This window comes from Chiloscyllium punctatum, chromosome 10 (genome assembly GCF_047496795.1).
Source record: "Chiloscyllium punctatum isolate Juve2018m chromosome 10, sChiPun1.3, whole genome shotgun sequence".
NCBI classification, from domain to species: domain Eukaryota; kingdom Metazoa; phylum Chordata; class Chondrichthyes; order Orectolobiformes; family Hemiscylliidae; genus Chiloscyllium; species Chiloscyllium punctatum.
In genome coordinates, this window is record NC_092748.1 from 95597891 (window position 1) to 95623128 (window position 25238).

Consider the following 25238-nt stretch of genomic DNA (forward strand, 5'->3'; position numbering starts at 1 on the left):
GAAATCAAATGCATTTGTGTATTGCTGAGTCTAGCTCCATTGTCCCTAGAAGCTGGATACTCCAAGACAACCTTCCATTGCCAAACGTGAACTTATTACACAAATATGAATTACACAAAAAATACAAATTTGAAGTGCAATGCCTCGTGAAAATGTTAATTTCACCTCAGACAGTTGTTTATATCTTAGCTCCGATATAACCTGAGCTCTGAAGAACAGTCATCCAGATTTGAAACGTTAGCTTGCTATCTCTCCACAGATGCTGCCTGACCTGTTATGATTTCAAGCACTTTTTGTTTTCAGCACAGATTTCAGCATCTAAAGCAATTTGCTCTGAAGTTGTTTATCTTATGCTACTTACACAAAGCTTGACACAGTCTGTGGTCAGGTGATCACAGTAGCCAGTTTTGGCCCATGTTTCTTCCTTTGCAAAACTATTTTAGTGCATGAAATGTCTCTGATATTAAATTCGGACAATGAAAGTCAAATATTGAGAATCAACATTTTACCTTTTCTATCCTTTTTAAACTCATCTGAATTGAATTGAATTGAGCAAGTTTTGAGAAGATTTGTAGCTCAGGTTGAGGTTCTGGATGTAGGTTTGCTTGCTGAGCTGGAAAGTTCATTTCCAGACGTTTAGTCACCATACTAGGTAACATCTTCAGTGTGCCTCCAGGCAAAGCAAAAATTGTCAGCAGTGCTTTGCCTGCAGGCCCACTGAAGATGTTACCTAGTAGGGTGATGCAACATCTGGAAATGAACCTTCCAGCTCAGCGAGCAAACCTACGTCCTGAATTGAATTGAGTTGAATTTATTGTCACGTGTACTGAGGCACAGTGAAAAGCTTTGTCTTGCAAGCAACACAGGCAGATCACAGAGTTAAGTAGCATAGATAAACAAATAATAGATAAACAGCAGCAAAAACAAAAATGCAGGTACAGGCGAATATTAAGTGCTTGCGAGTCCATTTAGTATTCTAACAACGGTAGGATAGAAACTGTTTTGAAAGTGGCTGGTGCATGTGTTCAGTCTTCTGTATCTTCTCCCCTGGATCTTTGAGAATGCTGGCAGCCTTTCCTTGACAGCGGGCCTGGTAGATGGATTCTATAGATAGGAGGTTGGCCTTTGCGATTGTCCAGGCTGACTTCATCACGCTTTGTAACCATCTCTGATCTTGAATGGTGCAGTTGCCATACCAGGTAGTGATACATCCAGATAGAATGCTCTCGGTGGTAGACCTATAAAGATTAGCAAGGGTATTCGGTGTCATGCCAAATTTCCTCAGCTGCCTGAGGAAGAAGAAACATTGTTGAGCCTTTGTAACCAGTGCATCCACATGAAGAGTCCAAGAAAATTTGTGGATAACCACTCCCAGGAGTTTGACTCTCTCCACCTGTTCCACCTCTGTGCTGTTAATCTGTAGGGGGGCATGAGTAACATCCCACTGAAAGTCAATAATGAGTTCCTTGGTTTTGCTGGCATTGAGATCTTCACAAGGAGTTTCAACTTCTTTCTTGCGAGGAACCAGTGTGACCCTCAGTTAACAGGAGTGTGCATAATCCTTCTCCCCATAACCCATAATTCACTTCCTGATAAAAATCTTAACTGTCTTAGCCTTAAATACACTTAACGACCCAACCTATATAGCCTACTGCTATAAAGAATTCCATACATTCACCAGACTCTGATAGAAGAGATTCCTCCTGGTCTCTGTCCTAACTGGATAACCCCTTATATGTAGACTGTCACACAGGAGCGAATAATCTTTCTGCATCTACCATGTCATGCCTCCCAAGAATCATTTATTTTTCAATAAGGTTGTTATTGTTCCAAACTGAAGATTGAGGAGTGACCTAAAAGAGGTTTATAAAATCATGAGGGCATGGATAGGGTGTTTTTTTTCTTAGCGTGGGAGAGTCTAAAACTAGAGGGAATAGTTTTACGGTGAGGGGGTAAAGATTTAAAAAGGACCTGAGGGGTAACGCAGAGGTTGGTGCATATATAGAACAAGCTGCCAGAGGAAGTGGTGGAGGTTGGTACAGTTACAATTACAACATTTTAAAGGTACCTGGATGGGTGTATGAATGGGAAGGATTTAAAGGGATATGGGCGAAATGCTCGCAAATGGGGACAAGATCAGATTGGGATGTCTGGATGGCACAGACGAGTTGGACTGAAGGGCCTATTTCCATGCAGCATGAGTCTATGACTCTGAGTTCTTGCCTAAGCTACTCAAATTCTTCTCATAAGAAAATTCATCAAAGATCCTCAAACAGTACCTTCCAGACCCACAACCCCTTCCTTTTAAAAGGGCAAGGGCAACGGATACATGGGAACACCACCACCTTCAAGTTCCCCTCCAAGCCACTCACCATCCTGACTTGGAAATATATCGCTGTTCCTTCACTGATGCTGTGGCAAAATCCTGGAATTCTCTCCCTAATGGCATTGTGGGTCAACCCTGAGCAGGTGGACTGCAGTGGTTCAAGAAGGCAGCTCACTACCACCTTCTCAAGGGCAACAAGGGATAGGCAATAAAATGCTGGCCCAGCCAGCGGTGCCCATATCCCGCAAAATGAATTAAAAATAGATTCCGTCCATACCTGGGATTAGCTGAGTAAACTGCCTCTGATTCCAGTATATCTCGCCTTAGAAGATGGTCTCAAAAAGGTTCACAGTTTTCAAGCTGTGGCCATGTACACTATTAACAAGACTTCTTGCTAGCTTTTTGTGATTCATGGAGCAAGACCCCCAATACTCTCTCTTCTGCAGCTTTCTACAGTTTTTCTCTGTTTAAATAATATTCAGCTCTTCTATTAACCACTGATACACAAGTTCAGAAGTTACACAACACCAGGTTATTGTCCAACATGTTTATTTGAAATCACAAGCTTTCAGAGCCCTGCTCCTTTGTCAGGTGAAGTGGAGGGAAGCACGCAGACACAGAATTTATAGGCAGAGAAATCATTGCAAGATAATTCCAGGCAATTAAGAATGTCAAAGGATAATACAAAATGGTGTGAGTTGAGTGTTGACAGACTGAATAACAAGTCTTTGCAGGTGATCAAAAGTGTCAGACAGTGTGAGTAAAGTCAACGAGTAAAAACAATGACTGCAGATGCTGGAAACCAAATTCTGGATTAGTGGTGTTGGAAGAGCACAGCAGTTCAGGCAGCATCCAAGTAGCTTCAAAATCGACGTTTAAAGTGTCAACAGCTGAATAGAAAGTGAAGGGATGACCTGTGATCTGATTAATTGCGGCAGAAGGATTATTATTAATAGTCAACAAAAAGGTGATACTAGAGATAAACCAAATAGCTGGGATGACATGAAAGATATAAGTCACATGACAAGAGTCTAACCAATGTAACAAGTAAACCAAATCTATACAAACTAATAAAGGTAAAGCGATACAGAGGAACCTTGATTATTCGAATCTCAAGTAACCAAATTTCAGATTATCCGAAGGGGATCTCAAGGTCCCAATAGAAACATTACGTCAAAGAGCTGTTTCAACCCTGATCGCGCCTTTTGTTTACGGATACAATGACGAAAAATGAACTCGGCTCACTGAAATGCTGCCGAGAACAGTCCTGGACATCGATAGGAGTCCAGGCACCATCTCCAAATGACTGACCACCATCCCTCTTTCCCTCTCCCCACACTTTCCCAGGAATTCTACACAGGGGTGTATCCTAAACCTCCTTCCCCAGATAATCTCTCAAACATTGTCCTGTACAGGGCAAAGGTGGAACCTGTCAAAAAGTTGCAGTAAAAAGGTGTGTGTGTGTGTGTGCTATTTGGAGACCTACTCCCCAAAGGCAGCAGCAGTCTTACTGTTGGTGTCCAGTCCGGCTGCCTAGGGAGGGGGGTAGCAGACTGGGGTTGGACGGTGGGTGGGGGTGGATGGGGAGGGGTGGGGCGGGTGAGGGCAGTGTTGGACAGGGTTGGGGGGCGGGCAGGGGCAGGGGTGGATGGAGGGATGGATGGGTGGAGTAGGGTGGTATGGGGGGGCGGACAGGGTTTGGGGTACGGACAGTGTTGGGGGGGGCGGGCACGGGTTTGGGATGGGGGTGGAGGCAGGGGCTTGCGCGCAGTGTACTGCTGCCTAGTCTTCTGAATGGGGAGCAAACTTCACAGAAAACTCTGAGCCCCAGAGGAAATCAATTAACCGAATAATCAATTACCCGAATGAAATTGTCTCCGCCCATCTCATTCGAATAATCAAGGTTCCTCTGTATTAACAAGTTATCAAGGTGATGGTGTCAAAACAGAATGCTATGTTGCACAGTATTCACCCTACGTACCATTTACAAGTTGCACAGCAATAATTCACCAAGACTCCTTTGATAGCATATTCCAAACCCATGGCCATTATTATCTAGAAGGACTAGGACTGCAGATACATAGGAATTTTACCACCTGGAAGTTCCCTTGCAAGCCATTCACCGTCCTCAATTGGAAAAATATCATCATTCCTTTAGCGTTGCTGGGTCTAAATCCTGGAACGCTTTCCCTAACAGCTCTGTGAGTGTGCCTACACCAAATGGATTGCGATAGTTGAAAAAGTGACTCACCATTATTTTTCGAAGAACAATTAAGGTCGGGCAATAAATGCTGGCCCAGCCACATTCCATGAACATTTTTTTAAAAAATACTTGGGGGCCATAGTAATAGAGGGCAATTTGCAATGCCTTAGAAAAGAATGGCATGTTTTCTAGATGTTCCAAGCTGATCAAAGAAACAGGAGGGGTTTTCATTATGCCTGTTGAACTAATTTATTTAATACGTAGAAGTTGGACTTGAGAGCTGATAATGTTAGGAATTTGAATGAATTCAGTTTTAATTCTGCATGTAAGCATTTTCACAGGATGTCCAGACATGGAGTTGCATAGAGCAATGAAGATCTGATAAGTACTGCACACAAAGACCATTGTTTACACACAGAATTTGCTTTTTGCATATAATATCTGGAGACCAATAACTTTTAAACATTTAAACTTCCAGTGAATTAATTAATGGAGGACATGACAAGATGTCACACTTGAAGACATTTTACTGTAGCAAGCTGAATTCAAGATTGATTAAGCACTATTTCTGTATGCAACTTTTACTTTAAATTCCAGAGCAAGACTTTTTTTTTTCATCCTTTCATAGGATGTTGGCTTTCACCTTTGACACTACTGCAGTCTATTCGATGCAAGTATAGTCACAGTGCTGTTATGAAAGGAATTTCAGGATTTTTAACCCAGTAACAGTGAAGGAATAGTATCAAATCAGGATGAGGTGTCACTTGGGGATACTCCTTTGCATGTGCTGCTCTGATCTTTCTAAGTTAAAAATCACACAACGCCAGCTTAGAGTCAAACAAGTTTAATTGGAAGCACTAGCTTTCAGAACGCTACTCCTTCACCTGACAAAGGAGCAGTGCTCCGAAAGCTAGTGCTTCCAATTAAACCTGTTGGACTCTAACCTGGTGTTGTGTGATTCGTAACTTTCCACACTCCAGTCTAACACCGGCATCTCCAAATCATGACTGATCTTTCTAGATAGTGGAGTTTGTGGTTTGTGCCACCAGGGGAACCTTGGTGACTTGCTACATGCCTCTTGTAGATGATAGGCACAATATTCCTGAACTGCATTTTGCAGATAATGGACAAGCCAAGGGGAATCAGAGAATTATAAAAATGGCAAGTTTAAACCACAACTGTTTAGAACATAGAACATAGAACATAGAAGAATACAGCGCAGTACAGGCCCTTCGGCCCTCGATGTTGCGCCGATCAAAGCCCACCTAACCTACACTAACCCACTATCCTCCATATACCTATCCAATGCCCGCTTAAATACCCATAAAGAGGGAGAGTCCACTACTGCTACTGGCAGGGCATTCCATGAGCTTACGACTCGCTGAGTGAAGAACCTACCCCTAACATCAGTCCTATATCTACCCCCCCTTAATTTAAAGCTATGCCCCCTTGTAATAGCTGACTCCATACGTGGAAAAAGGTTCTCACTGTTTATAACCCAACAACGTCAACTTTTTTTCTGAGACTTTGGACACTCATAGTCACACTCACTGTTAGCACACAAGCTGCTGCCATTGTCTCCAAGCTTAATTACCTTGTACTGTCTTGTCAGTAAAATAACCTGAATCCCCTTTAATTTCTAACAATCAAAACACCCAGGCTTGGTGTTGGGCAGACTTTTCATCTGCCTGACTTCTTTTTATTGTAAATTAAAGACACAGTCTCAAAACATAACAATCTTCTAAACCATATAATTGTAATAACATGTGGTTATGAATCAACTGTAATCCCATTGCAATTTTTAAATTATACATAAGAAATATCCAGTGAACAAAGATATAATAATGGGTTGGATTAACCAATTTCTAATATAATGAAAATCTGTCTATTTAAAAACTGAATATTAAACATTCGCCTTTAATTCTGACTGATCTCCCTGCATGTTCGTGAATCCATTCTCTCTGTATTAATAGTGGATAAATAGGATAGAATTAGCAAACTTGAAGATTTAGAATCAAAGTAAACACTTGTCTGCAAATGCAAAATCATTTTTGATTTTTAATTAAGCTCATGTTTAGAATACCGGAAGAATCACAGTGCTAGTTAGTTGATTCTCCCTCTCCTAATGTGAATTGCTAACCCTCCAGTTATTAACCTACAGGACACTGAGACATAGAAACTAAGAACAGGGGTAGGCATTTGGCTCTTCAAAACTGCGCTGCATTCAATCTGATCAAGGCTAAGCCTCGATCTCAATGCTATGTTCTCACTTTCTCCTGAGGCCTCTTTGATGCCTGCTGTGTGCAACTTTGAAGAAAATTCATTGCAACATTAAAAGATTGTGTTTTTTGTAATTTTCTTTGAATGTTTCTTTTTATGAGTAGTCCCTGATTTATGATATCTGACTTATGAATGCTTATACTTACAAATCTGATTCCATACAGGGATGTAACTTTAAAGATCCAACATACTAAAATTTCCTGTATTTACAAATATCTACTTTATCCTGCATTGTGTTCCAAATAGCATACAAATGGATTTGCAAACAGAAACTCATGAATGGAACCCATTTACAAACAGGGACAGTCTGTTCTAGATGCAAAAATATTGAAACTGGGAGGAAAAGCCTCTATTTTCAGTCTGGCACCAATTGGGGAATGAATCTCTCTGCTTTCCAATTGCTGCAGGAAGGCAGTGCTTTGCAAGGATTGGCCAACCAATGGCTGGGGGTTGGAGACAAATCATGTGATAACCTCCAGGAGTATATTTCGTCACAGTTGGCAACCCTACCTTAAATAACTCCACAGAGGCCAGTATACCATCACCAAATCACCCTTTATTGACTTGTGGAAAGGTCTTGACACTGAACTAAGTCCCTCAGAGCTAGCTCTCAGAATGAACAGAACCTCTGACACTCCTATTTGTTTTTTTTTCTCTTTTTTTTTCTTTTTCTTTTTTTATTTTTTTTCTTCTTTTAAGTGCGGTAGTGCTTATTTTTTCCCCAGCACCCATGGTGTGTGTGCGCAGGTGTGAGACACAGTGAAAGACACAAAGTGCACGAATCTTTATTCAATTTCCACCACCAGGAAGATATGAAAAACACCCGAGTGGCCAGTGACAAGCACTGCCCTTCACATCAAAGGGCAATGCTGTGTGATCAAAACAGTGAAGGGGAGGGTAGGGACTAAATCAAAATACAGTTGGAACACTCCTATTTGTATCTGTCAGCCAGGGATTCCTGATTGGACCAGATTAACAGCCCCAATCAGGGAACTCATTTTCTATGAGATCCACCTGGCTGACCTTGTTACAGTCACTGCATTAACTTCTCTCCCACCCCAATGTGTCCATTGAACCCCAGCAGCAGCCAATGCAATACAGCATTTGTGACTGAAATACTCACAGCACCAGGCAGCCTCACTCTTCTTTACGATATAAGTTGCTTTATTGTGCATCCCTGCCCAATTTATCAATGCTCTTTCAATGGCAGCTCATCAACAAGTCAACACAAAGTTAGACATATGGCATTAAAATTAAATTTAAGCACTTTGGTCAGTTGTCAGGTATGTTGCAGAAGTGGATTATGTAAAAAAAAATGTTAAATGGACAACTGATGCCAAGTTTCTCTTTGTCTTCTGCCTATTCCAGTTTTGCCATTTGCTGGGATCATGACAGTAGATTTTTAATGATGGTTTGGGTCAGTAAGGATCTAATTGATCATTAGAAAAGTGATGGAAGTTATCATCGAAAGTGCTATCAAGCAGCACTTCCTTAGCAATAATCTATTCACTGCTGCCCAGTTGGTGTTCCACCAGGGCACTCAACTCCTGCCCTCATTCCAGCCTTGGTTCAAACATGAGCAAAGGAGCTGAATTCAGAGATGAGGCAAGAGTGACTACCCTTGACATCAAGGCCACATTTAACCATATGCATCATTGTGGTCTACAGATACCAAATGGACTGCAGCAGTTCAAGAGGTAGGTCCCCATCTTCTTCTCAAGAGGAAGTAGGTAGGGGCAATAAATACTGGCTTAGCCGGCAATGCCCACATCCTATAAATGAATGAAATAAAAAATTATTTACTTAATGAAATACAGCAGTTAGTACTGTCAATAGAAAGTGTTGCTTAGCTCCCTCAATGATCCCCAAGTACACTTAGCGTTTCGTTTGGTGGGAGTGCAGAAGAGGATCACAGGTCTCTGCCTTTCCAGCTGGCTCATAAATCACTGCAGCCTCAACAAGCTCCCTGCCCAGTCAGAGCAAGGAAAAGTGAAATAGAAAACCGAAATTCTGCGTGATAACAGGAGTAAATCCTCCAGAAGCGAGTTTCTTATTTATAGAAATGAACTCCATTAAGAGGCAGTGTTTTCTTTTTCTTGTAGGTGCACCTGCTAATCCTCGTTGATATTGCCAGATACTATGCCCATAACTCACTATCCTGCAAGAGTTGTCCTCATCCAGCTCCTTATCCTCCTTGTGGATCGAGTGTTCACCCGAAATGTCAACTTTCATAACGTGAGGCCACCAATGTCCCGTAAGTAATTCTGACAATTGCACAGAGTGGTGGATATTTTTGGCATTGCAACATCTTCTTGTTTTGGGTTGAATCTGCTACCTCAGGGTGATACATCGATTCTCCTGCTCCTCGGCTACTGCTTGACCTGCTGCGCTTTTCCAGCACCCCTCTCTCGACTTTGATCTCCCAATATCTGCAGTCCTCACTTTCTCCAAGTTGATTTTAACCTTAATGCAAAACCTCTTCCAAGGATGCCTCCCTTGAATAAATTCTCTTCCTCTGTCTAAAGGATCTCAGTGAGTCTCTCTCTCTCACTGCACCCCCAGATCATCTATCTCTCCACCCACTCGGCTCACAGCCTCATTCCTGATGAAGGGTCTCTTGCCTGAAGCGTCAACTCTCCTGCTCCTCGGATGCTGCCTGACCTGATGTGCTTTTCCAGCACCACACTCTTGACTCTGAGCTCCAACATCTGCAGTGCTCACTTTCTCCTGATATGCTGATGGCAACCCCACACTATATTGGGAACAGGAAACGGACTTTGATTGGATTTTCCAAATAATGATGGTGGAAGAGTTCTCAAAGCTGGAGAGCCAAAGGAAGCCTTCCGCCATTGAAGGAGCTGTAGCCTGTCATTACAAACAAAAAAGAGAATGGCCTGCAACCAATGTGAGGCATTCTCTCAGCACTTTCAAGACATTTGTAATAGAAACCGCCAGCAGACCACCATTGTCAAATGCGTTTAGGAAACTCTGAGGGCCCTCAAAGTGATAAGTGGAGCACTGGTCATCATCATCCAGCCACAGCTGTAATCCCAATGTCACAGGCTGGGGGCTTTCAGGAAGACTGGAAAAAACTATTTGGTGTCTGATCAATGGCATTAATTTGATTTGATTTCATTTCTTAATTGACTACACTTGCCTTCATTGTTTGGAACATTGAGTATAGGAGTTAGGATGTTATGTTGCAGCTGTCCAGGATGTTGATGAGGCCACATTACGAATACTGTGTACAATGCCGGTCACCCTGCTGGAGGATGGATGTTGTTAAACTCGAAAGGGTGCAGAAAAGATTTATTAGGATTGCAGGGTTTGAGCTATAGGGAGAGGCTGAATAGGCTGGGGCTTTTTTCCCTGCAGCATTGGAGGCTCAGAGGTGACCTTATAGATAGGTTTATAAAATCATGAGGGGCATGTATAGGGTAAATAGCCAAGGTCTGTTTCCTAGGGTGGGGGCAGTCAAAAACTCGAGGGCATAGGTTTAAGGTCAGGGGGGAAAGATTTTAAAAAGACCCGAAGGGTAACTTTTCAATAACAACAACAACAAAAACAGAAATTGCTGGAAAAGCTCAGCAGGTCTGGCAGCATCTGTGGATTAACATTGAGTTCTCTCTACCTCTCTCCACAGGTGCTGCCAGACCTGCTGAGCTTTTCCAGCAATTTCTGTTTTTGTTTCTGATTCCCAGCATCCACAGTTAGTGGGTAAATTTATCACGCAGAGGGTGGTGCGTGTATGGAATGAGCTGTTAGAGGAAGTAATGGAGGCTGGTACAATTACAACATCTGGATAGGTACATGAATAGGAAAGATTTAGAGGGATATGGGCCAAATGCTGGCAAATGGGAGTAGATAAATTTAGGATATCTGATTGTCATGGACGAGTTGGACCAAAGGATCTGTTTCCGTGCTGTACATTTCTATGATTCCATGACTTACACAGTTGCTTAGAATCACCTTCCACATTATAATGTATACCTGTATCAATCTGGCTGAAGCTGATTACCAACATGTCCTAGAGCCCTGAATGTTGCTGAAGCAGTCATTACAACTTCTAAGGAACTCACACAGTGACTGGATATTTCATTTTTACTGCTGTCAAACTATAAGTGCTGAATACAGTGAAATCGCCTTTAAAGTCTCCTTTATAGATTATGATTGAAACCATCTTGTCTGAATCTGGGGCTATTTATTAGTGATCAAAAGTACTGTGTTTCAGTGAGGGATCACAAGATGTCTGCAATCTAGATCCTTGGGAGCAATATGACATTGGTTGAGTATTTTCATGGTAAGTTCCCTGATGAATGTTCACTCTCTATTCATTATTTACACATAATTTCATTTTCCTTGTTGTTATTTCACAATGGTGAAAATAAAAATACCGCCCTTGCATTAAATCTCTGGGGACAATCGGTAGCATGATGTAAAAACAAAATACACCATGGATGCTGGAAATCTGAAATATAAACATATGAAATATATAAAGTGCTGGTGAAAATTAGCAGGTCTGGCAGCATCTCTCCTGCCACAGTATAATCTTTTCTCGAGTTAGGTATTTGTTGCCTGTCGAATCTAGGCCTGGACCCAAAGAAACTGAAGACTGCCTCCTGCTGGAAATGGCACTTAGCTCTGTTATCAGATCAGGCCTTTCTCTAGATTTGCACTCTAACTACAGTAAAACAAAGGAAGCAACTACACCAGAGTGATACAGTTGTAGTGTAAGTATATACCTTCCCATTCACTCACCGTAGTCTGGGGAAAGTGTTTCATTCAAAGTAGCTTTCAATCCAGTGATTCAAAACCTCTGGCTTGTTTTATTCAGAGCTGGTCAAAAGTCTTTATGGCAGATATCAATCATCTCGGCACTGGCTTGTAGTGCTCTTGATACCTTGTTTGTCCTGCAGAACGATTAGCTGGCCCCAATATCCTGAACTTCCTCTCTTTTCCACAGCGACTCCATTTCCAAACAGCTTCAAGTGCTTCACTTGCAACAATGCTTTGAACAACTATGAGTGTAACAGATGGGCTGAAGACAAATGGTGCCCGCAGCGTGAGTATCTTTTAGCAAAATGGATGTGATTGTTGAATTCACCAGTCTTCTTATGGGAGATTTTACAGCTTAAGATCTGATTGATAATCTAAAGGTTTTTTTTGTAAATAGTTTGTTTCAAAAGCAGTAACTATTTGTTTTACTTTGAACAATTAAATAAGGCTCCAATAAGTCAGTCAGTGTGACAGGATGTTTTATTTTTACACTGTATTTATCAACTGGTAAATCAAGCAATTGTGTATAGTTCTGTTGTTTGTTTAAATTATTTTGTTCAATGTTTTAAGTTATAGATAACAAATGCTCACATTGAGCCAACTGCTATTACAAAACATAGTTAGGCTTTCTGAGGAAATAATCATTTATATTGAAGTGTAAATATTGATTGTTTACTGTTGGCAACCATTGTTCTGCAGTTTAATCTTTTTCTTGTATTCTGTGTGTTATGGATAATGTTGAGAGTGAACGGATGAACCTGTTCCCTAACTATCAATGAACATTGCTTTCAAAAAGAAAGTGTATGTTCCTTTAGCCCCGAATGTACAGTCAATTTGAATAACCAGCAAATTATCTTTTGATAATTTAAATGAAGAGCGTTATTTCTTACTGTAGTCACTCTGAAAATATAACTCTATACGTCAATCACACATCACTCAACCCAAAGAAATGGGTTTTTCAGCAAGTTGCAAGGTTAGTTGCTTAGGCAACCATATTAATAGGAGCTCTGTTTTCGACCTGGGTAGACTTGAAAAGGAACAGGTTTGGGGACCTTACAATGTTTAAAGGCAGAGATGTTTCTGCTCGTGCTGCTCCTGTTTCTTTTGGCATCATTTACAGACTGACCAACCTATCACTGGGGTTCTTGGGCAATAGATTCTTTATCTGGGTTTGGGTCGTAAAATAAAAATCTGCTTCATCTGAAACAGGTCAAAGCTTTACCCCAGGTTTCTTCCCACAGATGCTGCCATACCTTTGCCAGCAATTTCTATTTTTGTTTCAGTTTTGGTCATAGAGTTATAGAGTCATACAGCACGAAGACAGACCCTTCGGTCCAACCAGTCTATACCGAACATAATCTCAAACTAAACTCATCACACCTGCCTGCTCCTAGCCCATATCCCTCCAAACCTTTCCTATTTATGTATCCATCCAAATCTCTTTGTATAGGGTTGTTAAGAAAGCATATGGTGTTTTGGCTTTCATTAACAGGGGGATCAAGTTTAAGAGCCGCGAGGTTTTGTTGCAGCTCTACAAGTCCCTGGTGAGACCACACTTGGAATATTGTGTTCAGTTCTGCTCACCCTACTATAGGAAAGATACAGAGGCTTTGGAGAGGGTGCAAAGACGGTTTACCAGGATGCTGCCTGGATTGGAGGGCTTGCCTTATGAAGAAAGGTTGAATAAGCTCGGACTTTTCTCTCTGGAGAGAAGGAGGAAGTGAGGAGACCTGATCGAGGTATACAAAATAATGAGTGGAATAGATAGAGTCAATAGCCAGAGACTTTTCCCTAGGATTGACTGGTACGAGGAGTCATAGTTTGAAGATATTAGGAGGAAGGTATAAAGGAGACGTCAGAGTTGGGCTCTTTATGCAGAGAGTTGTGAATGCATGGAATGTGTTGGAAGCAGAGTCATTGGGGATATTTAAGCAACTGCTGGACATGCACATGGATAGCAGTGAGTTGAGGGGTGCGTAGGTTAAGTTACTATATTTTACATTAGGATGAAACCTCGGCACAACATCGTGGGCCTAAGGGCCTGTTCTGTGCTGTACTTCCCTATGTTCTCAATGTTGTAATTGTACACACATCCACCACTTCATGAGGAAGTTCATTCCACACATGAATCACCCTCTGTGTTATAAACATTTCCTGTCACGTCTTTTATAAATCTCTCTCCTCTAACCTTAAAAATGTGCCCCCAGTCTTGAAATCCCCCATCCAAGGGAAAAGGCAATTACCAGTAACTCTATCTATACCTCTAATTATTTTATACATTTCCATCAGGTCACCTCTCCAACTCCTATGCTCTAGTGGAAAAAGTCCCAGCCTATTCAGCCTTTCTTTATAACTCAAACCTTCCACACCCAGCAATATCCTGGTAAATCTCTTCTTAACCCTCTCCAGCTTAATAATATCCTTCCTATAACTGGGAGACCAGAAATGGACACAGTATTCCAGAAGAGGCCTCACAATGTCCTGTACATCCTCAACATGATTTTCCAACTCCGATACTCAAAGGAATGAGCAATAGAGGTAAGCGTACCAAATGTCTTTATAAATACCCTGTTTATATGTGTTGCAAACTTCAAAGAATTATGGACCTGCACCCCTAGGTCCATCTGCTGTACAACACTACCCAAGGCCCTACCATTAACTGTATGGCCTTGTTTGTTGTACAAAAATGCAATACCTCACATTTATCCAGAACATCATCTGCCATTTTTCAGCCCATTGTAATCTTAGGAAACGTTCTTCACTGTGCCAGCAATTTTAGTGTTGTCTGCAAACTTACTAACCATAATTTCTATATTCTCATCCACATTATTTATACATGTGATCCTTGGTACACAACAGGGAATGTGTGGTGTCCACTCACATCTACTTATGATTTAACTTATGATTATAATTTAAATTATGGTTTTTCTGCATTGGCGTAAAATTTCAGGCCAAGAGACAGTGAGTGTAGTAGTCCATAGATTGCTGAATCCATAAATGTTAGGAAGTATGAATTCCACAAATGATTTCACCTGAGTATGTCTATTCATAGAATCCCTACAGTGTGGAGACAGGCCATTTGGCCTATCAAGTCCACATTGACCCTGTAAAGAGCATCCTACTCAGATCCACCCCATCCTTGCAACCCTGCATTTCCCATAGCTAACTCACTAGTGTACATATCCCTGGACACTGTGGGCAGTTTAGTTGGCCAATCCATCTAACCTCCACATCTTTGGACTGTGGGAGGAAACCGGAGCACCCAAAGGAAACCAAAACAGATAGAGGGAGAATGCAAAAACTCCACACAGACAGTTGCCTGAGGGTGAAATCAAATCTGGCTCCCTGTGCCCAGTGGAGACATCCCACCTATGGCCATTTTCTTAGGAATTTCATGGAATCTTGAGACTCTTGAGTCTGTGAGAATTGCGAACATTCACTGATTCTTGTCAACTGCCAGAACGGTCTTTTGACATCTGTATTTTTAGAAGAAAAGCTTTTTTGTTTCAGAAAAGTATATACTGATTGCAGTCTATGATCGAATTAATGAATATGCCTTTATGGGATGTGTGTTGGAAGGATGAGATATATTGGGAAGTTTTCAAGAGCCCAAACACACCTTCCAGATGAAGCAGTGCTTTACCTGCACTTCATTCAATTTGCTGCTCACAATGTGGTCTCTTCTACATTGGGGAAAACCAAGTGTAGACTGGGTGACTGCTTTGCAGAACGCTTGCATTCTGTCTGCAGAAAAGACCCAGAACTTCTTGTTGCCAGCCACTTCAACACACCCCCCCTATCCCCTGGCCAACATCTCTGTGGTAGGCTTGCTGCAGTGCTCCAGTGAAGCTCAGCGCAAGCTGGAAGAACAGCACCTCATTTTCCGCTTGGGGACACTACAGCCCTATGGATTCAATATCAAATTCAATAACTTTAGGGCTTGAGCTCTCCCATATCCTAGCCCCCACCCCTGCACACAAGGCTTTTCATCACATAGTCTGCTATTACACACAACCCATTGTTAGCCACTAACAGTTTCCATTAATAGCTATTCACCCTCCTCGCCAGTTCATTATCCATGCCTTTGTCTGTCCTACTATCAAGAACAAAGACCAAAGAACAATACAGCACAGGAACAGGCCCTTCGGCCCTCCAAGCCTGTGCTGACCCAGATCCTCTATCTAAACCTGCCGCCTATTTTCTAAAGATCTGTATCCCCTTGCTCCCTGCCCATTCATGTATCTGTCTGGATACGTCTTAAATGACGCTATCATTTCTGCTCCTACCACCTCCACTAGGCATCCACCACTCTCTGCGTAAAGAACTTTCCACGAATATCTCCCTTAAATGTTTCCCCTCTCACTTTGAACTCGTGACCCCTAGTAATTGAATCATCCACTTTGAGAAAAAGCTTCTTGCTATCTACCCTGTCTACACCTCTCATGATTTTGTAGGCCTCAATCAGGATCCCCCTCAATGCTCTTCTTTCCAAATAAAATAATACTAATCTACTCAACCTCTCCTCATAGTGAGCACCCTCCATATCAGGCAACATCCTGGTGAACCTCCACTGCACCCTTTCCAAAGCATCCACATCCTTTTGCTCATGTGGTGACTAGAACTGGACATAGTTCTTCTCTCCTTCTCTCTCTTTAGCCTCTCTTCCCAGCTATTGTTTACTCCTTACCCCCTCCCCCACCCTATCTTCTGTATATAAACAGCCATTTTCTGAGCTACTATCAGTTCTGAGGATGGGTCGCTGGACTCACAAAGTTAACACTGATTTCTCTCCATAGATGTGGGCAGACCTGTTGAGCTTTTCCAGCAATTTCTATTTTCGTTTTCTTATATTAGGGAGGCAGTGGCCTAATGGTATTATTGCTGGACTGTTAATCCAGATAGGAGAACGTGAGGACAAGTGGCAGTTGGAGTTTAATTTAGATAAATGCGAGGTGCTGCATTTTGGGAAAGCAAGTCTTAGCAGGGTGAGAGGGGAAAGATTTAAAAGGGACCTAAGGGACAACTGTTTCAAGCAGAGGGTGTATGTGTATGGAATGAGCTGCTAGAGGAAGTGGTGGAGGCTGGTACAATTGAAACTTTTAAAAAGGATGGATATATGAATAGGAAGGGTTTGAGGGATATGGGCCAGGTGCTGGCAGGTGGGACTAGATTGTGGTAGGACTTCTGGTCGGCGTGGATGAGTTGGACCAAAGGGTCTGTATCCATGCTGTACACCTCTCTGATTCTATGACTACAGATGCTGGAGATCAGAGTCGAAAGTATGGTGCTGCAAAAGCACAGTAGGTCAGGCAGCATCCGAGGAGCAGGATGGTACCGAGTTGGACTTCGCCAGTGAATTTCACCAGTTTCCTCATTTCTCCTCCTCCCACCTTTTCCCAGTGCCAAGCTTCCAACTTTGCATCTCCCTTTTGACCTGTCCATCGCCTTTCCCAGCTATCTGCTCCACCCTCCTCTCCAACCTATCACCTTCTCCTCCACATTCATCTACCTATTGCATTCTCAGCTACCTTCCCCCAGCCCCATCCCCCTGCTATTTATTTCTCAGCCCTCCAGCCCACAAGCCCCATTCCTGATGAAGGACTTATGTCTGACGCATTGATTCTCCTGCTCCTCAAATGCTGCCTGACCTGCTATGCTTTTCCAGCATCACACCTTCGACAGTTAATCCCAACACCCAGGTAATGTTCTACATAGAACTTAGAACATTACAGCGCAGTACAAGCCCTTCAGCCCTCGATGTTGCACTGCCCTATGGAGCCATTCTGAAGCCCATCTAACCTACACTATTTCATTTTCATCCATATGTTTATCCATTGACCATTTAAATGCCCTTAAAGTTGGTGAGTCTACTACTGTTGCAGGCAGAGCATTCCACACCCCCCCCCCTACATTCTGAGTAACATTCTGAGTAAAGAAACCTCATCTGACATCTGTCCTATATCTATCACCCCTCAACTTAACGATCTGTCCCCTTGTCCTAGCCATCACCATCTGAAGAAAAAGGCTGTCACTGACCATCCAAGCTAACCCTCTGATTATCTTATATGTCTCTATTAAGTCACCTCTCAACCTTCTTCTCTCCAACAAAAACAGCCTCAATTCCCTCAGCCTTTCCTCATAAGACCTTCCTCCATACCAGGCAACACCCTAGTAAATCTCCTCTGCACCCTTTCCAGAGTTTCCACATCCTTCCTATAATGCGGAGACCAGAACTGTGCGCAATATGCCAGTTGTGATCACACACCAGAGTTTTGTACAGCTGCAGCATGACCTCATGGCTTCGAAACTCAATCTCTCTACCAATAAAAGCTAACACACCATATGCCTTCTTAACAACCCTATCAACCTGGGTGGCAACTTTCAGGAATCTATGTCCACCGACACCGAGATCTCTCTGCTCATCTACATTACCAAGAATCTTACCAAAAGCCCAGTACTCTTTATTCCTATTATTCCTTCCAAAGTAAACCACCTCACATTTTTCCACATTAAACTCCATTTGCTACCTCTCAGCCCAGTTCTGCAGCTTTTCTATGTCTCTCTGTAATCTCCAATATGCTTCGGAACTATCCACAGCACCACTGACCTTAGTGTCATCCACAAATTTACTAACCCATCCTTCTACGCCCTCATCCAGGTCATTTATATAAATGACAAACAGCAGTGGCCCCAAAACAGATCCTCACAGTATTCCACTAGTAACTGAACTCCAGGATGAACATTTCCCATCAACCACCACCCTCTGACTTCTTTCAGCAACCCAATTTTTGATCCAAACCACTAAATCACCCTCAATCCCGAAACTCTGTATTTTGTGCAATAGCCTACTGTAGGGAACCTTTATCAAGTGCCTTACTGAAATCCATATGTACCACATCAACCACTTTACCCTCACCCACCTGCTTGATCACTTTCTCAAAGAATAAGGTTTGTGAGGCACAACCAACCCTTCAAAAAACCATGTTGACTATCGTAATCAACTTATTCCTTCCTAGATGATTATAAATCCTATCTCTTCTAACCTTTTCTAACACTTTACCCACAACCAAAGTAAGGCTCTCTGGTCTATAATTACCAGGGTTGTCTCTACTTCCCTTCTTGAACAAGGGGATAACATTTGCTATCCTCTAGTCTTCTGGTACTATTCCTGTAGGCAATGACAACATAAAGATCAAAGCCAAAGTCTCTGCAATCTCCTCCCTGCCTTCCTGGAGAATCCTAAAGTAAACCCCATCCGGCTCAGGGGACTTATCTATTTTTACTTTTCCAGAATTGCTAACATGTCCTCCTTGTGACCTCAATCCCATCTAGTTTAGTAGCCTGTATCTCAGTAATCTCCTCAATGATATTGTCTTTTTCTAGTGTGAATACTGATGAAAAACATTCCTTTAGCGCTTCTTCTATCTCCTCGGACTCCATACTCAACTTTCCACTACTGTCCTTGATTGGCCCCCAACTTACTCTAGTCATTCTTTTATTCCTGATATACCTATAGAAACCTTTAGGCTTTTCCTTGATCCTATCTGCCAATTACTTCTCATGTCCCCTCCTGACTCTAAGATCTTTCTTTTGGTCCTTCCTGCCTAACTTCTAACTCTTAATCACCATAACTGAGCCTTCAGGTCTCATCCTAATATCAGCCTTCTTCTTCCTCTTGACAAGAGATTCAATTTTTTACTTAACCACGGCTCCTTCACATGACCACTTCCTCCCTGACTGACAGGTACACACTTATCAAGGACACACAGTAGCTGTTCCTTGAGTAAGCTCCACATTTCAATTGTGCCCATTCCCTGCAGTTTCCTTTTGCACCCTATGCATCCTAAACCTTGCCTAATTGCATCATAATTGCCTTTCCCCCAGCTGTAACTCTTACCCTGCAATGTATACCTATACCTTTCCATCGGTAAAGTAAGCGTTACCGAATTGAGTTGAGGGTGTCATGCTGGAAAAGACTGCTGATCAGTCAGCATCTGAGGAGCAGGAGAATCAATGTTTCAGGCATAAGCCCTTCATCAGGAACGAGGGTCGGGGGCTGAGAGATAAATGCAAGGGGGTGGGGCTGGGGGGGGGGGAAGGTAGTTGAGAATAGCTGAGAAGGTAGACAAAGGTTGGGGTGAAGGAAATAGCTCGGACGGGAGGGTGGAGCAGATAGTTGGGAATGGCGATGGACAAGAGTGCCAAGTTGGAGGCTTAGGACTGGGATAATGTTGGGGGAGGGGAAACGGAGGTGCAATCTGCATTAATCCCATGTAGTTGCAGGTCCCAAGGTGGAACATGAGATATTTTTCCTCCAGTCATTGGGTGGTTAGGGTGTGTCGATGGAGGAGGCCCAGGACTTGCATGTTCTTGGCAGAGTGGGAGGAGGAGTTGAAGTGTTCAGCCACGGGGTGGTGAGGTTGGTTGGTGTGGGTGTCTCAAAGATATTCTCTGAAATGATCCGCAAGTTAGTGTCCAGTCTCCCTGATTTGGATGAAACCACATTGGGTGCAACGGATGCAGTCGATTATATTGGCGGAGGTACAGGTAAATTTCTGTCTGATTTGGAAGGATCCTTTGGGGCCTTGGACGGAGGTGAAGGGGGAGGTGTGGGTGCAGGTTTTGCACTTCCTGCAGTTGCAGAGGAAGGTGCCGGGAGTGGGCTTTGGGCTGGGTGGGGGTCATGGGTTGGGGTGGTGCGTGGGAGGCATGGATCTGACGAGGGAGTCCCGGGCGGAATGGCCTCTATGGAATGCTGATAGGGGTGGGGAGGGAAATACATCCCTACTGTTGGGAACTGTTTGTAGGTGGTGTAGGATGATGCGATGTACACAGAGGTTGGTGGTGTGGAAGGGGAGAACAAGAGATGTTGTGTCCTTGTTGCATTTGGAGGAGTGGGGTTCAAGGGCGGAGGTGCAGGAAGTGGAGGAGATGCGCTGGAGGGCATCGTCAACCACGTGGGAGGGGAAATTGCGATCTTTGAAGAAGTTAGCCATCTGGGATGTTCTAAAGTGGAATTGGTCATCCTGGGAACAGATGCGGCATAAGGGATGGCGTTTTAACAGGAGGTAGGGTGAGAGGACGTGTGGTCTAGGTAGCTTTGGGAGTCCATGGGTTAATAGTAGTTGGCCGTGGTTAGTCTATCGCTGGAGATGGAGGTGGAGAGGTCCAGGAAGGGGAGGGAGGTATCCAAGATGGTCCAGGTGAAGTTGAGGTTGGGGTGAAAGGTGTTAGTGAAGAGTCATAGACATGTACAGCATGGAAACACGTAGGTCTCCTAATAGAGCGCTTTAGGGAACATCTCCGGGACACCCACACCAATCAACCACACTGCCCCGTGGCCCAACATTTCAACTCCCCCTCCCACTCTGCCGAGGACATGGAGGTCCTGGGCCTCCTTCACCACTGCTCCCTCACCACCAGATGCCTGGAGGAAGAACGCCTCATCTTCTGCCTCAGAACACTTCAACCCCAGGGCATCAATGTGGACTTCAACTGTTTCCTCATTTCCCCTTCCCCCACATCAACCTAGTTCCAAACTTCCAGCTCAGCATTGTCCCCATGACTTGTCCGGACTTGTCCTACCTGCCTATCTCCTTTTCCACCTATCCACTCCACCCTCTCCTCCCTGACCTATCACTTTCATCCCCTCCCCCACTTACCTATTGTGCTCTCTGCTACTTTCTCCCCACCCCCACCCTCTTCTAGCTTATCTCTCCACGCTTCAGACTCTCTGCCTTTATTCCTGATGAAGGGCTTTTGCCCGAAACGTCGATTTCGAAGCTACTTGGATGCTGCCTGAACTGCTGTGCTCTTCCAGCACCACTAATCCAGAATCTGGTTTCCAGCATCTGCAGTCATTGTTTTTACTTGACAAATCCATGCTGCCAGTTCACCAAACTTATTCTGGATACTCCTAGCATTGAAGTTGACACAACATCAAACCACCTTCTTGTTTGCTAGTGCACTCTTGCGAGCTTGAAACCTTATTTCTGACCTCAATACTCACAATCTCCTGGACACTGGAACTACAATTTAGATTCCCATCCCCCTGCTGAATTAGTTTAAACCCTCCCGAAGAGCATTAGCAAATATTCCCCCTTGGGATATTGCTACCCCTCTGGTTCAGGTGAAGACTGTCCTGTTTGTAGAGAACCCACCTACCCCAGAATGAACCCCAATTATCCAAGTATCTGAAACCCTCCTGCCTGCACCATTCCCTGTAGCCATGTGTTCAACTCCTCTCCTTCCCCAGTCCTTGCCTTGCTAGCACGTGTCACAGGTAACAAATCAGAGATAACAACTCTGTTTGTTTTGGCTTTGGTGACCCGGTTCAAATCCTACCACCGCAGAGGGTGGAATTTTAATTCAATAAATGTCTGGAATTAAGAATCTAATGATGACCATGAGTCGATTGCCAGTCAAGCCCATCTTGTTTACTAATGCTCTTTAGGGAAGGAAAATGCCACCTTTACCTGATCTGACTCCAGACCCACAACATTGTGGGTTGACTCTTAACTGACTCCTGAGAAATTAGGGGTGGGCAAGAAATACTGGCCTCGTAAGCAGTGTCCTCACCCTGCGAATGAATTTAAAAAAAACAAAGAATATATAACTGGATATTCTCCTTTGTATCTGTCACACAAGTCTCATTTGCCAATTTGCTGCATTGTTGAGAGAAAGCAAAAAATGCTAGGTCTCACAGTGGGCCGGGTGCATCCGTGGAGGGAGAGCAAGCTAACATTTGAGGCTAGATGACTTTTCAAATCAGAGCGGCATTGTTGCTTGTGATGTTGTGAGGGATGAGTGAAGTGAATAAGTACAAAATGGACAGGATTTTTATACCACTGTATATTGAGTTTTTCCTGTTATGAGTGGCAAAGATGAAGCCAGTTCAAAGCTCTTTGATTCTATACATAAACATTTTAATATAATTTTCATAATTATCTCCCCAAAAAGTGCTAAAAATTGCAATCAGAATTTTCTTCAGAGTTAGCAGTGTAGAATTAGTCTATAGCTTTGGGAAAAGTGAGGTTAATGTCAATCATCCTCTCAAATATTTTAATCATTGTATTTTCCAGATGCCTGCACTAACTGTGTTTAAGCAAATAAACATGGTCTAGAAGTGGCCAACCTTTTGATATACTCAGTTGAATAAAGTTAAAGTGTTTGATTGCAACACAACTCCTTAAAGATATTTTCCTCCTTTGGGTACAGAGTTTAATTACATCTGATTATCCATAAAAGCTTTGGGAATGAGATAGTGGATCTTTTGTTCTGGACCCTTCTTTCAACGGGAATCTTCATCCCTGCACTCAGTCTGTTCAGCTCTCTCAGACTTTAGATGATTCAATGCGATTCCTTCTCGTTCTTTAAAATTCCAATGAATACAGTCCCAGTCAGCCCAATCTCTCCTGAATGACAAATATGTCCTCACAGGAATCAGTCTGGTGGCAGTCACGGCACACCCTTTATGGCAAATATACCTTTTTTTGAGTAAGTAGACTAAAATTGCACACAATATTCCAAGTGTGGTCTCACCAAGGCTCCATACAGCTACAGTAATCAGTTCTGAAGAAGGATCATTGGACACCAAATGTTAACTCTGCTTTCTCTACACAGTTGCTACCAGATCTGTTGAGTTTCTTCAGCATTTTTGTTGTTGTTGCAGTAAGTCTTCCTTGTTCATGTACTGAAACTCTCCTGTAATGAAGGCTAACATAACATTTATCTTACTAACTGCTTGCTACGACTATACGCTTATTTTCGGCGACTGGTGTATAAAGACTTCCACATCTCTTTGTTTACCAACACTGGCCAAATTATCACCATTTGAGTAATACTCAGCCTTTCTGTTTTGACTACAAAAGTGGACAAGTTCATACTTATCCATGTTATATTGAGTCTGCCATGAATTTGCCTACATGCCCAAATTGTTTAAAACACCCTGATGATATTTGACATCTTCACCACTCACAATGCAACCCATTTTCATCTTATTGGCAAACTTGGAAATATCAGATCCCCTTTTATTCTTCTGAACTCTGTGAATACTAGCCCAGTCAAACCACTGCTTTCTCACAGAACAGTTCTTTCATCCCCATTATCAGCCAAGTAAACCTCTGCTGATGCATGCAGTTTGTGGGGCTCTTTGTACCAACTGATCACCATCTTAGTTGCTGGATTGTCCTGAGTTAACAGGGAAGTGAGCAGTGGAGTGGGAATCATTAGAGCACAGGTCTGATCAACTGCCTTTCTAAGTTGATAGAATGATAAAATGAGCAGTGCCTCCGGCAAAGTGGTAACCAGCCTATGCATGTGGAAGCTTCAGATGGAGTTGGGTTCAAGTTTAATCCTCATCCTTAGAACGGAAATGCCTTCTGACACTCACTGCCAAAGCTCAATAAAAACAAGGTAGATGATTAGTGGGTCTGGAAACATTGTGGAAACATTGTAACTAGCATTGAGAGGGAAGGGAAAAACATTAGCAGAGAAGTGAAAAAGATTAATGTAGTAAATGCTTTCAGTGATAACTTAATTGCATGTGATGTATGGAGCAACGTAGGATATTAAGACTTCAAACTGTAATGACCCTAACAATAGCTGCATTATATCATCGTCATGGTCAGAATCTCAGGATAGGAATTCCCCATTGTAAGAATTATTCTGCGAGTTTATATTGGAGAATGCCAAGTATGAAAAGTTGTCAAAAAATGGACAGTTTTGTGAGATAAAAACGTAATGAAGTGAAATGCAGAAAAAATCATGAGCAAAAAGTACAAGTTTCTGACTTGGGACTTTGTTGCAGATTTAAACAGGTTTTAGGATGGTAATTGTCATTCCACTTGTACATTAAACTGACTTTATTTATATAACTTAGACCAAAGTTAGGAATTTACCATTTGAGTGCTAATTATTTTTTATGTGTAGGCTCATTTTTATTACTATGTAGAAAACAAAATCCCTGAGAAACTTTGGATGATTTTTTATAGATCCCAAAGAGTTTGTAAATAGACTCACAGTCCTAAATCTCAATCTTTGTCTTTTTTTGGCACAGATACAGAGTATTGCCTGACAGTACACAGATTTACAAGCCATGGCAGGAGTGAATCAGTCTCAAAGAGATGTGTTTCAAAGGTGGAATGTTATTCAGTTGGCTGCCGTCACATAAGGAAGTTTGGTTATACAGTAAGTGCTGCACAACTATAATGGATTAAATAGACTCTACCCATTCTGTAGGATTCTTTGAAGTATATAACCAAAGATTCCCATGTATTTATTATTCAAAGATGGATTTGTGTAGTTGAATGGCAGACATCACAAATAGATGTTAGAGAATGGTACAAGACAGAGATAAACATGATGTACCATAACTGAAGATCTCCTGGTTGGAGGACCTGTGAACAGGGCAGCAGAGAAGAGCCATGGCTTCCTTCCTGTCAACCTCCATTGGACTTGAGTGTAGCCCTGAAGGGCAAAGGGCTAGGACTCTGTGTTGCCCCTTTCTCAAAACATGCTCCAAATTCATCAGCTGGCTTTTCAATACCCCGTGTTGTCATGAATGAGCCAGAACTCGGGCTGATTATGAACTGATTCAGTTTATACAAAATGAGTTTGATTCTATCAATTTTTCTTCCTTGGACATAAATTAGG

General features: G+C 42.6%; 1 protein-coding gene across 7 annotated transcripts in view; it reads left to right on the top strand.

The window, feature by feature from the left end:
* The window catches only part of lypd6b (LY6/PLAUR domain containing 6B), a 183948-nt gene that overhangs the window by 155886 nt on the left and 2824 nt on the right, over positions 1–25238 (top strand). For 5 of the 7 annotated variants that reach the window (XM_072579765.1, XM_072579767.1, XM_072579766.1 and 2 more), the window contains 3 exons: positions 8912–9063; positions 11773–11871; positions 24643–24773. In XM_072579765.1, the coding sequence (XP_072435866.1) occupies positions 8949–9063; positions 11773–11871; positions 24643–24773 (345 nt within the window). In that variant the 5' untranslated portion in view covers positions 8912–8948. The remainder of the gene's footprint in view (positions 1–8911; positions 9064–11772; positions 11872–24642; positions 24774–25238) is intronic. The other 2 variants (XM_072579770.1, XM_072579764.1) reach the window with 1 other exon arrangement.